This window comes from Rattus norvegicus, chromosome 17 (assembly GCF_036323735.1).
Source record: "Rattus norvegicus strain BN/NHsdMcwi chromosome 17, GRCr8, whole genome shotgun sequence".
In the NCBI taxonomy this organism is placed as follows: domain Eukaryota; kingdom Metazoa; phylum Chordata; class Mammalia; order Rodentia; family Muridae; genus Rattus; species Rattus norvegicus.
This window is the reverse complement of record NC_086035.1, coordinates 12,791,528-12,810,207: the sequence shown is the minus strand read 5'-3', so window position 1 is coordinate 12,810,207 and position 18,680 is coordinate 12,791,528. Positions and strand designations below refer to the sequence as shown.

The 18,680-nt window shown below is 47.9% G+C and overlaps 1 protein-coding gene across 4 annotated transcripts in view; it reads left to right on the top strand.

Annotated features, from left to right (window-relative positions):
- The window catches only part of Syk (spleen associated tyrosine kinase), a 74,435-nt gene that overhangs the window by 20,720 nt on the left and 35,035 nt on the right, over positions 1 to 18,680 (top strand). For 3 of the 4 annotated variants that reach the window (XM_039095375.2, XM_039095377.2, XM_039095376.2), the window contains exons 2-3: positions 10,980 to 11,436; positions 12,442 to 12,602. In XM_039095375.2, coding sequence (XP_038951303.1) covers positions 11,023 to 11,436; positions 12,442 to 12,602 — 575 coding nt within the window. In that variant the 5' untranslated portion in view covers positions 10,980 to 11,022. Of the gene's footprint in view, positions 1 to 8,699; positions 8,843 to 10,979; positions 11,437 to 12,441; positions 12,603 to 18,680 lie in introns of all 4 variants that reach the window. The other variant, NM_012758.2, reaches the window with a different exon arrangement.

Sequence of the window (18,680 nt, the reverse complement as noted above, 5' to 3'; positions counted from 1 at the left end):
AGAGCTGTTTCCCCCAATCACAGACCACAGTGCACCTAGGGCTCTTGTGGCCCCTCGATGGGAGAACCAGCCATCTTAAATGACTAAGAACTGCTGTCAGTGCCCCACAGGGAATGGGATGGGGTAGCTGGAAGGGGAGGGCAGCCTCATCTGCAGAGGTCATGCTTTGGTCTCCAAATGGGCCGAGGCTAGTCAGAGAAAGGAAACACGACACGGGCTGCCTCTTCTCCTCCAGTTCATGTTTAGCTAGGAAGTGTGGGAAATAACTCTTAATAAATATAGTTGCGTATAGGTGAAGATAATCTTAGCTTACAAATAACTGGTTTTTTCAAACCTGCCAAGGCAGCATTCTGGGTCTTTTCAAAGACCTGTGGGGAGAAGGGTGGACATTGCTTAAAGCCACTGAACATTTGTTCATGGATTCCTTATTTAAGGATTCACTGTTTCTTGATCCTGGGGGGAATGGTCCAGTCAGTGTGTTGCCTTGCAAGCACAAGAACCTGAGTTCAATCCCATGCACACTTACAGAACAACAACAGTAGTAGCAGCCATGTTGGTTCACACCTCTCAGCCGAGGTAGGAATGCATGGATCCCTGGGACTGCCTGGCCAGCCTCGCCTGTTTGGAAAGCCCTATGTCAGTAACAGAGCCTGTCTCAGAAAACAGGACAGCTAAGGTTGACCCCTGCTGTGCGCGTGCACATATGCATGCCCACACAAACACATACACACATGCACACGCACACATCACGTCACATCACGTCAATGCACATGTACACATGCATGCATGCACACACATACATGCGTGCACACAGGCACACACACTTCACTAAAATGTATTTGTAACCCTCGTCAGGTATGGCACTCTGTCATTTGTGGACATGCACTAAATGATTCCATTCTGTCTCTGTGAGAAAACCCTCTGACCAAAAGCAACTTGTGGGAGGAAAAGGTTTATTTGGCGTACACTTTCGGGTCACAGTTTGTCATCGAGAGGAGTCAGGGTGGAACTTAAGCAGGAACCTGGAACAAAACCACATAACAATGCTGCTTGCTGCTCACTTTCAGACTTGTGCTTATCCAGTTCTCATATACAGCCTAGGACCACTTGCCTAGGGATTGTGCTGCCCATGGCGGGCTGGGCCTTCCCACATAAATCATCAATCAAGAGCATCTCTAGTAGACTTGGATGCAGGCTAATCTGACCCAGACAATCCCTCACTCGAGGTTTTAGATGACTGCTTGTTTGTCAAGTTGACAAGATAACCAGGACAGTGACCCTCTTCTTGTCTCGCGGCATAGATGGTCTTGGTCTATTTAGGGCCACTCGTTGTTGGTGACATCTCTATTGAAAATAGTCCCAAGCATGAGGCTAATGTGCTGCCTACTGTCCCTAAGCACACAATGGCTGCTAGGTGCCTCATTAAGTAAATTCCCATGTTGGGTGAGTTTCTTACAAGCATAGAGTCCTGCTCAGAGTTCAATGTCAGTGTCTTGACAATGGATATGAGCTATTTCTTTTAAACAGAGGCCTATCTATCCGCTACAGTGTTGTTCCTTGTCTGGGTGGAGGAAGTGTAATCAGGGGATCTCCAGGATCAACTTTAAAAGTTCCCTGAGAAATGGTCATTGAAACTGTAAATTCTTAGACTTTTCTGTAGAAAGTATCTGTGGCTCATCATAGGAAGTAGCTACAGTTAGTTTTGTGCATTGGGAAGTAGGATCAAGGTCAAGGGTGTGGATGAAACGGGGGGGGTGGGAGAGAGAGGTGGAATGAGAAAGACACAGCGCTGAAGATGTGTAAGCCATGACGCTTGTGTCGGTAAGATAACCTGAACTCTGGGGTTCCTCCGTGACCCCAACCACAGTAGGTGGTAAGTCCTGAGCTCCGAGGATGCTGTCCTGAGGGAACCCAGGCTGAGTACTCTGGCCCCTGGCCTTTCTGTACACATAGAAAAGAAGTGAGGGCACATAGGGTAAGACTGGCGGCGTCTCGGAACATACCCTCAGGCATGTGTGTGTGTGTGTCTCCACACCTTCCCTGACCTAAGTTCATTCTCCTTCTCTCTCAGATTCTGGGTACCAGAAAGCCTTCTCCAGACTGCCAGAGCCTGGACCACTGGTTTGTTGAGAGTACATTGAGATATTTGTTAGGTACTGGTTGTGCTTGTGGCTTGCCTTTTGGTACCTGCTTTCCAGGATCTAAGGATCTTCCCGGGCCTGCGCTGAGAAATGTGATTCTTTAATTAGCTCAGTGGCCATCAGAAACATTTGCAAGGGCAGGCACAGCTGTCACTCAGTGTCTCTGAGGCCGTGGGCTGACAAGATAATACTACATTGGTGCCTACCATAGGACAAAGGTCACGAAGTCCTCCGTAGTCCTGGGACTGGGGAATTGGCATGTGATTGTCTAATGGGAAAGGAAGTTCAGAAGTCAGTGGGTGAGCAATGTGCTTGCTCTGCAGCATGGGGACAGGGCTGGCACTCACCCATGAAAAGGCAGGGCTGGCAAACAGAGCCAGGCAGAGCCCTGAAGCTCCCAATGTACATCAGAGAGCTCTAGGTTTAATGAGAGACGCTGTAACAAAAATGATGTGGAAAGAGAGGCATATACCCAAGGTCAACCTCTGGCCTTCACATGTGCATGCATTATGTCCTCTCTCTCTCTCTCTCTCTCTCTCTCTCTCTCTCTCTCTCTCTCTCTCTCTCTCTGTATGTCTGTGTGTGTGTCAAAGTCTCTGTGTCTCTGTTTCTGTCTCCCCCCCCTCTCACACACACACACAATCGCATGCACACACTCACATGCATACGCCATTGTAAAATGGTACCCTGTAACTCGTTATGAGACTGCTGACAGATGCTCAGATCCTCCTATCTGCTGGCAGAGGGAGAGAAAAACTGCCCAGCATGTAGCATTCAGATTTCTCCATCACCTAAACTACAAGTTTGGAGGCAAGGCACCTTTAGGGAATGGTGCCTTAGCCCTTTGATGTCTGCGGTCTCTAAGGTCAAGGCCCTCTCACTCTCCACTCTGCACACCCATGGAGTCTGCTTTACAAACCCAGACAGCCATTGACCTCTCCCTATAGCAGCAGGAAGCTGAGAATCAACTCTGAGGGTGTCTGTCTAAGCTAGAGGCACACAGGCAACTGTCATTAGCATTTCTTGCCTAGAGTCCCGGAAAGCCTGCCGTGGACTCATGGACGTATCTGAGATCACAGGAAGTATGCTCTGGTTAGCCCCTAGCTTAAACCTGACAAGGACCAAGCCTATGAAGGGGCATGGCTGTGCTCTGGACTTAACCGGTACAGTGTGTTCTGAGAGTGCGATGATGTCATATCTAAGCATCCCACCTTTCTCATCCTTGCGTCTGTCTCTGTTTGGTGAGCACACGCCTTCCTGCACAGCACGTGCTTCTATTCCTCTTCTTTTATATCTGCAGAACCCACTCCTCCTATCTGCTCAGAGCCTGCTGTCATGGGGCTCCAGTCGCCATGACACCCGTCTCCCATCCGCAACCAAAACACTACAGTTGCTCTGGCACTGTCCTCCATGTTCATAGAAGAACTGGGGAGGCGCATGGGTGTCAAAGTCATGCAGAGCCAGATAGGACACCAGCAGAACTTGCTTTTAGCTTCTGCTCTGCATCCCATCCCTGCTGCCTTCTAGGCTTAGAGGGCATCATCTTAGCCAAGAGGACCTCTAGGCCTCTGCTGTTATACTGCACGATGCTTACAGAAAGGGAGATGGCTTCCTCATCAGATTAGCTGCTTCTGCTTGCAGGAGTCCATCAGGAGCCAGTCTGTGGACTATGACATGACCTCGGAGAAGGATGGTGTGATTGGGGTCATTGGAACCCCAGGCAATACTATAGACACCCCTCCAGTCATTTGTAATTACAATTGTGCCCAACTTATATGTGCATATGACTTGGGGTCTCAGGGTGGGGTTGGAGTAAGTAGGATGGGGGAGACTAGCTAGAGAATGGGGGTTCTAGTTTTGCAGCCACGGGGAAGCCATCGTCCATACTGGGTACTGATCTTAGGTCCTCCATGCTCCTACCCGTAACCCCCCTCACCCATATTCTATAACTAAGCCTAAGAAACCCATTGGTCCCCTAGAGTGAATTTTGGTGGATTCTTTGGACCCTTATGAGGGTGGCGGAGATGTTGTTTATGTCTCCCTTGGGGAGGAGTTTCCCCAACATCTGCTCATTGTTGAGGATAATCATCAAATAAATGAGGGGACTTTGAGTTATTTAATAGATCACACAAAGACACAAAGACAGGCTGCATCAAATCTGTAGTCACATCACCACAACTAATCTAGTTGGTTTCCAGTGCAGTAGAAGAGAAGTTCCCGTCACCCTAAACGCACATACCAAGGACTGGTCTGGCCCCTCTGTCAAGACTGCCCAGGCCAAGCAGCTCTGAGATGAAACTTTGAAGGGCTCTGGAGAAACTAATGGACAGGATGGGGTGGCAATGCAGCTGTCTTCGTATGTAAATAGGGGTGGGGAGGGTGTCGAGACCACATGTGGAAGAGAAACTCCTCATTCTCCAGGAACCTGGGCAGATGCTGGACAGCTGGACCCACCCACAGCTGTGCTTGTAGACATTTGGCCTAGGCCAAGGAGATGAGAGAAGCAGCTTCAGGGTTGGTGTTTCTTCTTCTTCTTCTTCTTCTTCTTCTTCTTCTTCTTCTTCTTCTTCTTCTTCTTCTTCTTCTTCTTCTTCTTCTTCTTCTTCTCCTCCTCCTCCTCCTCCTCCTCCTCCTCCTCCTCCTCCTCCTCTTCTCCCTCTTCCTCTTCCTTCCCCTTCTCCTTCTCCCTCTCCTCCTCCTCTTCTTTTCCTTCTCCTCCTTCTCCTCCTTCTCCTTCTTCTCCTTCTCCTTCTTCTCCTCCTCCTCCTTCCCCCTTCTTCTTCTTCTTCTTCTTTTTCCATATAAAAAGATCATGTACAACATGAAATTATGTGGGAAAATTAGGAAAACACACATATGCTATAGATACCGCCAAATAGGAAGAGTGTATTGACTGCCTGTGGGCAGACCTTTGAGGTACTTGAGAGCAACTTATATGAATGGTGTCCTAGGGCTGCAGAGAAAAGGTGGGGAATCTGATGAGACAGCATTTCGTTCCTGAAGCATGGAGCATGTGACAGAGGTCCCTTCCCCACAAAAACCATGAGTTTGCGTAAGACATGAGTGAGCTCCATCAACACAGACAAGGGGCTAGGCATCTGGACAGCTGGTTTCCAGGATCCTCTGGACTTAGACAAATTGGACTTCGAGCATTTTTCATTAGGAAAATAGCATAGACCCACAGTCAAATCTCTAAAGGGAAGAGGAGCAGGTGCCAATTAAGCATGAGTTTTATGGACATCTGATAAACCCTAAAACATGAGCCACCAAGTCAGAATGTCCGGACCTTTGAAACTTACATTTTCATATAAGGGAAAGATGGCAGAAGTGTAGAAGGGAAATGGTCACTTAAGTGAGTTTAAATGAAGATGGATTGGGGAGCAATGTGGTGGGCAAAGACACACCAAAAAAATCAGATCGTAAGGCTGTCAAGGGGATGGCAGGAACAGACCACAGGCCTGGGAGAGAGGAGAGTGATGAGGGAGAATGCTGTAACCAAGACAAGATAAGCTTTGCATCCAAGCCCTGGAAGGATAGTGTGAGACACAGCTGAAGTGGCTGGAGTCAGGCCAAAGAGGAAATGAACAAAGAATGAGGCCCAGAGGAGAGGACCAGGTACAACTGGGAGGTGGGAGTTATCACAGGCAGTGCTGGGAATGGGTGAAGAGCACCAGTGGCTTGAAGGAGCCATTTGCAGACTATTGTTGCTAGGCAAACCCTAGCAACTGGCCAGTGAACCTCCCTCTAGACCATTGGTAAAGATTGGACTTTGAGCATTTTTCATTAGCTTGTGCCGGCGTGTGCCCATGTTTGGAGAGAAATCAGTCTTTTATGACTCCAGGGATGATCTATGGAGGATGGGAGAGAGGGAAGGCTCAAAGGAGTCTCCAGCACCATCTTCACTGGATGTTGCAGTTGCTATCCCCTCTGTTAGGGGAGAAAGCAATATGATGGTCCCTCAAGATGAGGGGTCAGGGTAAGGAGTGGAGTCAGGAAGGTCAAGCTACCTTTGGGCATCCAAGAGTAATTTAGGTGCGCCAACACATAGCGTTGACCTCACTAAGAAGACTGGACGTCCGTTTAACCAGCCAATTATGATCAGCAAAAAATGTTATGACCTTCCAACAAACATTGAGAGCTGCCCTGGGCATGGAGGTGTAAGGGTCCTGTTCCTATCTTCCACAGCCTGCCCTGCTGATATGTTAAAGGGATGTTACCAAGTGACGATGAACTGTGGAGAAGGCTGAAGTGGGGAGGGAAGACAGACGGCCAAGCGGATCTCAAAATATGAAAAAAAAAAATCCCCTTGGTCTGGGGACGGGGGTAGCTTAGTGGGTAAGGCGCTTGCTTTGCAGGCACAAAGGCTTGAGTTCACTAACCAGAACCCATGCAAAACATCTAAGCTTGGTGGTACACTCGTGCCTGGAACCCTGTTGTTTGCCTTCTACACTAGACCAGTTCTCACTGGGAAGGCAGCAATGAGGGTATGGAGTCAGCCCTGGGGCCCAAGTTTATTTATCTTTGGTAATTCTTCTGCTTACAACTCTATTCTAAAGCAGAAAGCCTTTGGCTTCTGGATACAAACTCTTGCTAGCCACAGCAGGGAACTGAGAAGAAAAGGGGCTTAATTGCCTGTGCTTTTCTCTCTCCAGCTCAGAGATCCTGAGGGAGAGGCTTGGAGCTTATTAACTCTTTGTGAACCAGAAAGAAAAGGAAAGGAAGAAAAGGAGAAATCAATCACACACATGGACCCTTGCAGACTCTCGATGTAAAAGGAAAAAGGCTTGATTCATTTTAAATGCGCGCGCGCACACACACACACACACACACACACACACACACACACACACACACACACACTTACTTGATAGATAGAACAAAAGCTTCCATGAACAAGTTCCATTAGAAAGTGCCAACACAGGAAAAAATTTATTTATTCTGAATGAAAAATAAGCTCCAACCTTTATCGCTCAGAAAAAAGAACAAGCTTCTATCTTTTTACTGTTGCAAGTAAGAAAACGCCCCTAAGTAAGAAAAAAAAAGTTTCTCCTTTATTGCTGAAGGAAAAAAGGCCTCATCTCTCTATTGGTGGAGGAAGGAAAAATGCCTTTTCCTTTTTACTGCTGAATGAAGGAAGCCAGGTGTCCTTTCGTCATCGTCCTTAGTTCTTATGCTTTCTTGGGAGAAAAGATCACATGGTTTTCCAAGTGTCTTTACATCTGAAAAAGACTCACAGCGAGTTCAAGACATGTTCTCAGGTCAATAAATCGAATAGGGAGTTGCAGCAGAAATGTGTAACAGTGTTTCCATTAAGACTAGTATCTAAATAAACATTAATTATCTGTCTTCTAGATCTATAAACTCATTAAAAGTTTAAAACAATAATTCTTACAGCATAAGTTAGCACAGTTTTGTCAAGAGGCAAATCATCTGCTGTGTGTCTCATTAGTATTGAAGTTTTTATAGATAAATCCCGTCAATATTTTATCTTTGATCCTTTCACCTGTAATAAATTTCCCTTCCCAGTTTATGACTGTTAGTTATCAGAGAATGGTTTCACAGCTGGCCTAGAAGGAATATTTTTCTGATCATAGATTTGTTCCAACCCTGCTTCCTTGTCCTAGTGCAATTGGCCTGTGACACATGAACAGGTACAGAGCTCTAAAAGCAGCTTTCATACTATAGAGGGCTCAAAATTACTCGTATAAGTCTAGGAGTGCTATATATCATTATAACCATTACTAGGAGTTATAAAAAAAAATCATCAATTGGTCTACATAGCATTACTACAGGAAAGTACATCTTCATTGATCTGCAGAAAATCTGCCCAACAGGCTGGGCTAATACCCAGGAATCATTAAAATATGTAATAATAACAGGAAATCTCTTGTGGCCTGGCCTCTCAGAGCTCACCCATCACGGGCCATGCAAAAATGGTGGTCCACTCCAGGAAAGGCATCCGCTTACCTTTAGCCTTTCCTAGATGGCTCCTGACATAATCCCAGCACTGGAGAGGTAGAGACAGGAGGATCTTGGGATTTGCCAGTTGGTCAGTCTAGAGTATCTGGCAACTCCAAGTCCAATGAGAGACCTGTTTCCAAAATTTAAAAAAAAAAAAAAGTGACTGAAAACAGCATCTGAGGTTGACCTCTGGCCTGTAAAGGTACACATGCAGAAGCATCCACATGAACTAGCATGTGTGCACACACATGTCTACACTATTAAGGCCTTGTGTGCCTAACTTACATCTTAAAGGGCCCCAAGAGAATGAGAGATTTACTGTGTTCTGACAGGTTCCCCATACACCTCACTGCTACCTGTACGGTGTGTGCAGAGGTAAATACTGGCTAGCTCTGGGCACAGGTAGAGTGGGGAGGAGTAGGGGTTGGTTTGTCAGCACTGGGGTCTTGATATCTTCCTCAAGTTTATGCTTTTACAAAGTGGCTTCACACACTTGTTAATGCCAAACTATGCAAAGATAGCATTGAACTGAGAGGAAGAGCAGGAGTCTCAGTACTGTCTAAGGTGTTGACTGTGAGCTGTGGATTCTCTCTGCAGTCAGAAGAGGGGAGCTCAGACATGACAGGCAAGCCACATGGCTGGTACAATGAGTACCATGGAACCTGAAGGAGCGCATGTGTTTGATAGTGTTGGCTCTTCAAGAGGCAGCAGCTATGGAAGTGCCAAGGGTGTGTACAAGAGTAAGTGAAGAACTGGATCTCTTTGGTTTTGTTTGTTTGAGGTCCTTTATGAGTCGGTTTGTTCCTTAAGCTTTCCTTTCTATTATCATGACACAATATTTCGACAAAAAAAATGATTTGGGGGAGAAAGGGTTTATTTGGTGTATAATTCCAGGTTGTATTCACCACTATGGCAGTGACAGCAGAGAGAGGTCATGGACACAGAGTGGTTTGCAAACAGTGAGAGACTACAGGGCTCTAGAACATTCTTTCATGTTGCTTGGGCATCTCCCCGGCATGGACACCTGATGGACTTGGTTAGATCAGTGAGTAGCGTGGCTCGCTGGGGTAGCAGGAGCTGTGGTGTCTGAGGTCCCTGTGATCGATCGGTTATCAAAGGTTCCTAGAAGGTATAATACAGATGAGCTGAGGAGCAGTGGGGGGTGGGGAGAGGTGGGAGGGCTTGGCAGAGAGAAGGATGTGACAATATGGATAGACTGAGAAGAGGAAGGTTGGCTGTCCTGGTGTGGGGACTGAGATGAAGTTGCGGAAATTGGCCAGACAAAGGACATTCGATAATAGTCAAATATTAAAGAAGCCCTACCTTTTGCAGACTGTTGGAATACAACGGAATTCACCTCCGTGGGGTCGCCGCAGGGTACAGTGTCGGGACACCATGTCACCTGTGCCCACATGGCATCTTTAGGTTGTGCAGCCTCAGGGACATGAACGTGGTGTGTCTATATGTCTTCGTGCTGTGTTGTCTGTATGTGTGGTATCTGTGTATGCTGTGTTAAGTGCGTGCCGGGCAAGGTGTGCTTGTGTATTCTGGGTACATGCACTGGCTGTGTATGTATACCGTGTGTGGTATGTGTGAGCTATATGTTATGATGTATATGTGCTGTGTGTACCATGTTGTGTGTGTGCATGTGATATACGTGATATGTGGCATATATTATGATGTTGTGTGTGCACATGTGTGTAGTACATGCATGTGGTGTGGGGGGGATTTATGTTTGCAGTATGCTATGTGCATGAGAGGTAGTTTGAGAACACGGAGAAGCAAGTGCTCTCTCCCCAGATGAAAGAATTGCTTCGTCTAGCATTTTCTAGATGACCAGCATTTTTTACTTAAACACTATTTGAACATTTTCTGAGTGGCACTGTGTGTCTTTTTACTCACAAATATGTCTGCCATGCACTCATGTCTCTTCTGCCGAGTGTGTTCCTCAGAGGTAGTATCTCCCCGTGTCAAGCTCCTTACACACCTCCAAACTACCGACCGTTTTTTCTGCTTTGTAGGGGAAGGAGACCGAATCAGTCAGGGCTCTGGATGTTTCTCTCAGAGGCACCCAAGGCCAAAGAGTGCACTCTGGGTAGATGTCACTGTTTATAACTTGGGGAATCACTTGCTGCTCTTTCTACCCCAGGCAGGAGAAGAGCATGCCTGTAGTAATGAAGCCATGGCTACGGCTCTCTGAGGTGTGACTAACAGTGCTTGTTTATGTGAAGTAGGCTCCAGAGGCTTGGGGTGTAGCTCAGTTGTCGACTGCATTTCCATCATGTGATGCTCTTGGCTGAGGACCCCAGCACCACATAAACCAGACGTGGTAGTTCGTGCCTCTGATCTCAAACTGGGGAGAAGGAGGCAGAGGGATTAGAAGTTGAGGGTCATCCTTCGCTACATACTGAACTGAGTTCAAGGTCATCTTGGGCAACTTAAGACACAAGAGACTGAGGAGGGATGCTTAGTTTTTCTTAGCCTGTTCTGTGCCTCCTGGGGCCATCTAGGGCTCTGAGGTCTCACTGGTTCTGTCCCTTGGACCACTGTCCACACTCAGGCTATGCCCTTGAGAACGGTGTCAAAAGACTTCTGTGTTTCTTCTTAGAATTCCTTGTATCAACTAGGAAAAAAAATACTATCAAATTGGGTCACCTTTGTCGAAGACCATGGATTTGGTTAACTAACCACGGGATGTGTGCTGGGAGACTGTGGAAATAAGGCAATAGAATGGACCACACACCAAGTTCCCACGCCGGTGTGAGCATCCTAAGCTAAAAAGGCTGTGTCCCCGTGGAGACGGTTCTGGTGGGCATAGCCAGCGTCTCTTGTGGTTTGGGTTCCTCATTGTGACTCTCCCTTCTTCGTGGTCCCCAGGTACTTCTCCACATACCTCCCAGAGCTCTGAAGGGGTGCAGACATGGCGGGCAATGCTGTGGACAATGCCAACCACCTGACCTACTTTTTTGGCAACATCACCCGGGAAGAGGCCGAAGACTACCTGGTCCAGGGAGGCATGACCGATGGGCTCTACCTGCTACGCCAGAGCCGCAATTACCTGGGTGGTTTTGCTTTGTCGGTGGCACACAACAGGAAGGCACACCACTACACTATCGAGAGAGAACTTAACGGCACCTACGCCATCTCCGGGGGCAGGGCCCATGCCAGCCCGGCAGACCTCTGCCATTACCACTCCCAGGAACCCGAAGGCCTTGTCTGCCTCCTCAAGAAGCCCTTCAACCGGCCCCCGGGGGTACAGCCCAAGACTGGACCCTTTGAGGACCTGAAGGAGAACCTCATCAGGGAATATGTGAAACAGACCTGGAACCTTCAGGTGAGTCTTGTGAGACCACAGAGCCCTCTGAACCTACTCGGAAGCCTTTGCCTCTTTTACACAAAGACTGGGCTGGCAGGTGGCTGTGTGGCACTGCCCCTTGCTGCCTTTCTTCCCACCCTGTCTATGTATGGGGCCAACGCAGAGTCCTCACGCCCCCCTCTGCTCTGTCCTCCCTTCGCCATGAAGGAGAAGGTTGTGTTTAAATTTTACTCCTTTGGGTATTTCTTTTTTAAATCAAACCGTGGCTATTCATACCAAGATCTCCCCCTAGGAAGGAAAAGAAAATCCTCTCAGCACTTAATTCGATTCCCTGTTTTCATTTCCCCCTTGTTTCCTCCTGGTCCAGGCTGCTCCCCTGGGCCTCCTCTAATGGCCTTCCTGAGGCATGTTGGGGTGGGGAAGACGGGACTGAGGACATGGCTGAACCCTGACAGACATGAAGCCACAGGTGCCTTCCTCACACACGTCATCCTTTCAAACTTTCTTTGGTTACACGGATTGTATCTGTGTGTTGGAGGCGGGCATCTACAGGTCTACAGCATGCGTGTGGAGGTCAGACGACTTGCAGGGGGGGTCAGTCTCTCTTCCACCCTGTGAGTCCCGGAAATCAAGCTCAGACAGGCTCAGCCCCCGGCACCTTTACTGCAAAGCTGTCTCACGACCCCCGACCTCACACGCATCTTACAGCTCCTCGCCTGCTATGAAATTACCAGGTTTTCACACTGAAACTAGTTTGAGTATAGATCCTTCTTTGGAGGCTCTTAGACCCTCGGTATGTGATCAAAATATTTTGTGTGGCTTTTCAAGAGCCCATCTCTTCATTCGAAAGTATATTCCTTTATTTACATACTTGAAGACATGTGAGTGATTTACCAAAGTCTTACTTATGAATAAGAGAAAGGTGAACAAGGGGGGGAGTAGAGTTTAGTGTGATAGGACCTGGAATGGGTGGGTCCAAGTTCTCTCTACCTGGTCAGCTCAGTCTCTCTCTACTTACTGCAGGGCCAGGCTCTGGAGCAAGCCATCATCAGTCAGAAGCCCCAACTGGAGAAGTTGATCGCCACGACGGCTCATGAGAAGATGCCCTGGTTCCATGGCAACATCTCCAGAGACGAGTCAGAGCAGACGGTCCTCATAGGGTCAAAGACCAACGGAAAATTCCTGTGAGTGTCAGGCCATCTCCTTCCCTCCTCACCCAGAGGTGACAGCTTCCTCGGTTTAGAACTCAGGTGGCCCCAGGAAGGTGTCATACATCACCATCTACCAACATGGGAGTTGCTGTCACCTGTGACCCAGCATGTGTTTTATCTAATCTGACCACACAGTGTGACATCATTCATGCCTAAAGAAAATGGTGTTCAGCTCCATGAGGGTTGAGTTTGTTATCCAACATGGTGAGACCTGAAGTGCTTTGGATTGTGGGTGTTTTTTTATTTATTATTTATTTAATATTTATTAATATTTATTTATTTATTATATAGAAGCTGATATTTATTTATTATATAGAAGTACACTGTCACTGCCTTCAGACATACCAGAAGAGGGCATCAGATCTCATTACAGATGGCTGTGACCCACCATGTGGTTGCTGGGAATTGAACTCAGGACCTCTGGGAGAGCAGTCAGTGCTCTTAACCCCTGAGCCATCTCTCCAGCCCTGGGGGTGTTTTCTGATGGGGGAAATATTTGTACACATGGAATGAGAAGTCTTGGGATCTCATCCAAGCCTACATTAGAGATTCATTTACGCTTTCGAAGTACTTGATGATTATAATTTCTGGGCAATTTCTTGTGTGTGTAGGCTTTTCTGCTCACACATGTAAATGTATGTGCACATGTGTGTGGAGATCAGAGGTGGATGTTGGGTATCCCTACAGTTGCTTTCCGTCTTATTTATCTTAATATCTGTTTCTTATTTATTATTGTGTGTGCGTGGATGCTGGTGTGGGGAGTACTTGTGCCACAGTGCGTGCGCATGTGAAGGCCAGAGGACAACTTTCATGGAGTCACTTCTCTCTGTCCACCTTTGCATGAGTCTCAAGGACTGAACCCAGGTGTCTTAGTCAGGGGTTCTATTCCTGAACAAACATCACGACCAAGAAGCAAGCTGGGGAGGAAAGGGTTTATTCAGCTTACACTTCCACATTGCTGTTCATCACCAAAGGACGTCAAGACAGGAACTCACACAGGGCAGGAACTTGAAGACAGGAGTTGATGCAGAGGCCATGGAGGGATGTTACTTACTGGCTTGCTTCCCCTGGCTTGCTCAGCTTGCTTTCTTATAGAACCCAGGACCACCAGCCCAGGGATAGCACCACCCACAATGGGCTGGGCCCTCCCCCCACCCTTGATCACTAATTGAGACACAAAACCAGCCAGTACATTTGACAACCACCTTTGCCCAATGAATTAGCTCTCTGTCCTTCCCTCTCACCATGCATTTTGAGAAACAGTCTCTCACTGAAGCTAGGGCTTGCTGATTTGTTTATACTGACTGGCCAGCAGCCCCCAGAAGTCATAGTCTATACCTCTCCAGTGCCGGGGTCCTGGGCACTTACCGCCACACCCAGATTTTTACATGGGTTCTTGGGATGCACTTAGGATCCCGTACTTGTCTTACAAGCACTTTTGCCAACCGAGCCCATTGCCGTCCCTGCCGCCTAGCATCAAGGTAATTCTCCCCACAATATTGTTAGTGTTTTCAGAGCGCTCAACCTGAATTCTGCCTCAAGCGACAGACATGGGACACAGAGTTTGGTGGTAGAGCAAAGGTACGGTTTGTTCACTCAGATCCTGGGCTTGAATTCTGTCTGTGCTTGAAACTGAGGGCTAACGCCTGCATTCAGGTGCAAACTCCTCAGAGCGGCTTACACTAAACCTGGATGTAGCTGTCTGAACCGAAATAGGTGTGTGGGCTTCAGCCTGGTCAGCTCAGTAACACGAAGGCTTGCCTCTTGGATTCCTGACCTGGGCATCTGCACTGGGTCAGTGTAAGCCTAAATTCAGAAGGTTCTGGAGCATTTGGGCAGAGTAGCTGTGCAGGGTCTGTAGTTCAGGAAAAGACTGGGAGCTGTTCTTGTGTGGGTAGGCTGTCCCGTCCCATCTAAAGATGCACTGGCCAAGGGAGTGCTGTAGAAATGCCAGCATTTCTCACCCACTGTCCCTACACAGAGGCCCTCCGGGAACCACCACCCCATTGCTTCCAGGGAAACTTTCTCAGATTCAGTGGCGAAGCCTCGTGGTCAGGCGCGTTGATCAGCACCAGGTTGTCTTGTATAGGCGTTCTCTCTGCATGTGCATCTAGCTAAAGAATTCCCTCTTGCTCTGATATTAAAAAAAAAAATACATAAGGTGCTGAAAAGATGGCTCCGTGGTTAAGAGCACTCACTGGCTGTTTCCCCAAAAGACGTGAGTTCAATTCTCAACACCCACATGGTAGCTCGCATCGGTCTGTAGCTTCAGTCCCAGGAGATCTAGTGCCCTCCTCTGGACTCTGCACGAGCCAGGCAAGCATGTGGTGCCCAGACATATGTGCAGGCAAAACACGCATAGGCGTAAAAATAATAGTAAAATAAAAATTATTTTTAGATGATCTTAATCATTTCTTTTTGGGAAAATGTTTTATTGGTTCTTTGTGAATTTTAAATCACGCACCCCAGTCTCGCTCATCTCCCCCTCCCCTTGCAAATTCCTTGCCCGTCAGAGAGAAAAAAAATCTCGTGGGAGCTGTAGTGTGTCACAGTGTGTCCCACAGCCTACCCTTTTGTCCATACTTCTGTGCTTGCAAACGTTCGTTGCAATGACTTGTTGATCTGGTACAAGGCCTCTGGCTTCTGCTCCTCTCTCCATACTGGAACCTCACTGGGATTCCTCTCAGATCTCCTGTGTCATGGAGCTTCTGTTGCTTTGGATCTATTGGACCAGCCCGGAAGTTCATAGGTGGGGTAGATGTCAGGGCGGGCCATTCAAAGCCCCGAAACTGGGCAGGTAGCCTGTGTGTGGCTGAGCTGTGGGCATGATACAGGATGCAGGTCGCTCTGGGTACCAGCCTCCATGACACTCACGATAAGACAGACCCGTGTCCTCTCTGCTCCTCCACCCCATCGGGAGGTACCCAGCAAGGTCTCTGTGTCGTTTCTGTACACACCCCTGCTGTATGTGAGCTCATGTAGGGGACATACTTCATCTCCCCGACCCTGTCTTGTTCTCAGTGCTCCACCGCAAGAAGGAGAAAGCCTAGGCAGCCACACAGGAGCTCTTGGTAGAAACAGACGACTGCAGCTCCATTTCATTTGGATCTGTTTAGGGTCCAGCGTGGCAAGTCCTCCATTGTGGGACTGTGCACGCTCTTGAATCCCTAGTTAGTAGTGACGCCCTGTTGTCTTTTCTCTGAGTGTGAGCACAGTAGGATCTGGGAGCCTTTCCCACTTCTCTTTCCTTCCTTGTTTTCTGTTAGTTTCCCACCCTGATCTATCGGCTGCCTGTGGAAGAATCACTGGGAATGCCGAAACAATGGGAGAAGGCCACCATAGCTCCCTCCACACTAAGGAAGAGCACAGCCAACCAGCCCTCACACGGGTTCCTCCCAGCCACTCTGCCCCAGGGGCCGGGTCCAGCCTAGTGCTCACCTCCTAGGCAGGGAATGTCACCGTGGCAGGAAGACTCATTACTTCATCCTGCAACCCCCAGTTCCCCTTCACATCGAGGAATTCAAGAGGGAATAAAGCCTCAGGCCTTCAGCCAGAGCCTGCGGGAGCTGCTGACAGAACTGCACAAAGTATAGGAGTCCCCAGGGCAGCTGTGGAGGCAGCAGCTACCGTTGCATTCCCAAGAGCTATAAATTTCATCTTTGTGGAGTCATCAAGCCAGGAAGTCACTAAACTGTTGTTTGAGCCGCAGTTCCTATTTTTTGACTTGTGACATACATTGTGCAAAAAAAAAAAAAAAAAAAAAAAAAAAAAAAAAAAAAAAGGCAGCACGGAAGCAGTTAGTTTGTTCTTTCAACAAGAGAGCCGTGTGTCAGATGGGCTAAGCCTCAGGCAGCCTGGTGGGGGCTGGGTGGGGTTCTGTGACCATGCGTGCACATGGGCCTTTCTCCTCACATCATGCTTTCTATGTCAGGGAACATGTCGGTCATTCAGGTCCACATGCTACAGAGCCTCTGACATGAAAACCTGCCACTCCCTGCCACGGTGTGTCATAAAATATGCGTCTATGTATATACATATTCATGTGCGTGTATGCACATCTATCCGTGTTAGGGAGGGGGTCAGAAGTCAACACTCAGTGTGTCTCTCTCACTTTCCACCCATCTGGGGTACCTTGGGAGCCGGAACTAGGCTTTCGTCTTCAACAGCTGTGACCTTAGCTTGTGTAGCCTCTCAGTGGGAGGAACTCTCAGAGGACGTCCAAGGGGCTCTAGGAGAGAAAAAGGAGGTTAGCTGAGGAGGGGCATGTCCTAGCAGGAGTACCTGTGAGAGCCCTAGTGACCTTGTATTGTCAGAACGTGTTGCATGTGGCCAGCCATGGAAGGGAGGTTCCTCCCATGCTGTGGCAACTGGGTTAAAGTCCTTGTTTCACTTAGTAATGGCTCAAGAGAAGGAGTAATGGTGACCAAGAGAAGCCGTGCTTAATGTGGTACTTGGTTCAGGACCCTCTAGTTTCAGGCATCTGCCGGGAGTCATGGTGAGTGCCCCTGTAGATCAGTGTCTTCTATCCTGTTTCACTCTGGGTCGCTGTGGAGATGAGCTGGGAACTGTGGTAGACCTGTGCTCCCTACGTCCATGGATCTTTCCAGTCAACTCTGAAGGGTGCCCACTTTTCCCTTGTCCTTCAGAGGAAGCATGTCGGGCTCCTTACTATATCCTCTGCAGCCTGCTTCGTGTCCGCTGAGTCTCCTCCAGTGTCACATGGGTCTGTCGCCATGTTCTTTCTCCTACGAACTTCTGTCTGATCTCTGTCTAATCTGTTCTTTTACTCATAGACTTTTTTTTAAAAATAGTTACATTTTTTAATGTCTAGAAATTAAGTTTGGAGTAGGGTTTGTTTATTTTTCAAAACTGTTTCTCGACATTTTAGGAGCATCTCATTGGTTGGTTGGCACTGCCTGTTTTATTTCTTTAAATGGTCCGCGCATAGTTAGTCTGTATCCATTTCTTGTGGTTTTAATACTGAGCATATCCAGGTATATAGTTCCCCCGTTTTCCTCCTTGTCTCTCTTACCTGATGCCTCTTTTTCATAACCCATGCTCTTACTTAACATCTGGGGTGATCTTTTTGAGCTCGTGTTTAGTGGATGCTCCTCTGTGGGGAAGCTGAATGTCCTATGTTGGGAAGGCTTTCCTTCAGGATTCAAGTGGCGGCTGCTGGCCTGAAACTCCTGCACAGTATAGCGCTGGTGTTTGTCCTCAAACCTGTAGGTTGATGTTTCTATGCAGGTGAGGGCTGGCACCAGTTAGGTCAAGGCCATGATTGGACAGTGGGGGAAAAAAAGGCAGGGAAAAAGCTTTTGTAAGGCGGGAGAGAAGGGGACGGAAGGAGAATCAAGATGGAGACGGAGAAAGATGACCCAGATCCGGGTGGTCTTGAATTGCCAAGGCAGCTGGGATGGATTTCTGTAGGCAAATTTATCTTGCCTAGGTGGGCGGTTTTTATCCTTATCATTAGGTTTTAAGTTTATTGTGTGGATGTATCGTGGATTGAGAATTCAACATATAAACCTGATTTTTGGGTTACAGTTTGTTGAGTCTTGATTTTAACGGGTTGTTGGGAGTTTAAACCATAACTACGAGGGGATGGCTGTTAGGAATGTAAACAGAGCGGTGGCAGAGAATTACAGAGAGGGTAGCCACTGCTGGGGTCAGGGGGTGGATGCTGGGAATGCGAACAGAGTCTACAGTAAGAGAGCTGCAAGATATGAAACTGGTCTCTGTATGAAGCTGGTGTGGCAGCGACCTGCATGGGTCAGAGAGCACCTTGGAGGCAGCATGGAGTCACTGAGACAAATGGCCAGTTGGAGCCGGAATTAGCAAGAGCGACAACCAGGGTATAGGAGGGAACCGGTCGTGCCCTTTTATTATTTTTACCATAACACAACCCTACTAATGTTGGTTTGCACACGCGTGTGTGCATATGTGAGTGTGTGTGTGTGTGTACATGCAAATGCATGCAGGTGCATATGAGAGTGCGTGCATACAGAAGGCAGAACTCAACCTTATACATCACGTCTCAAGAGCCAACCA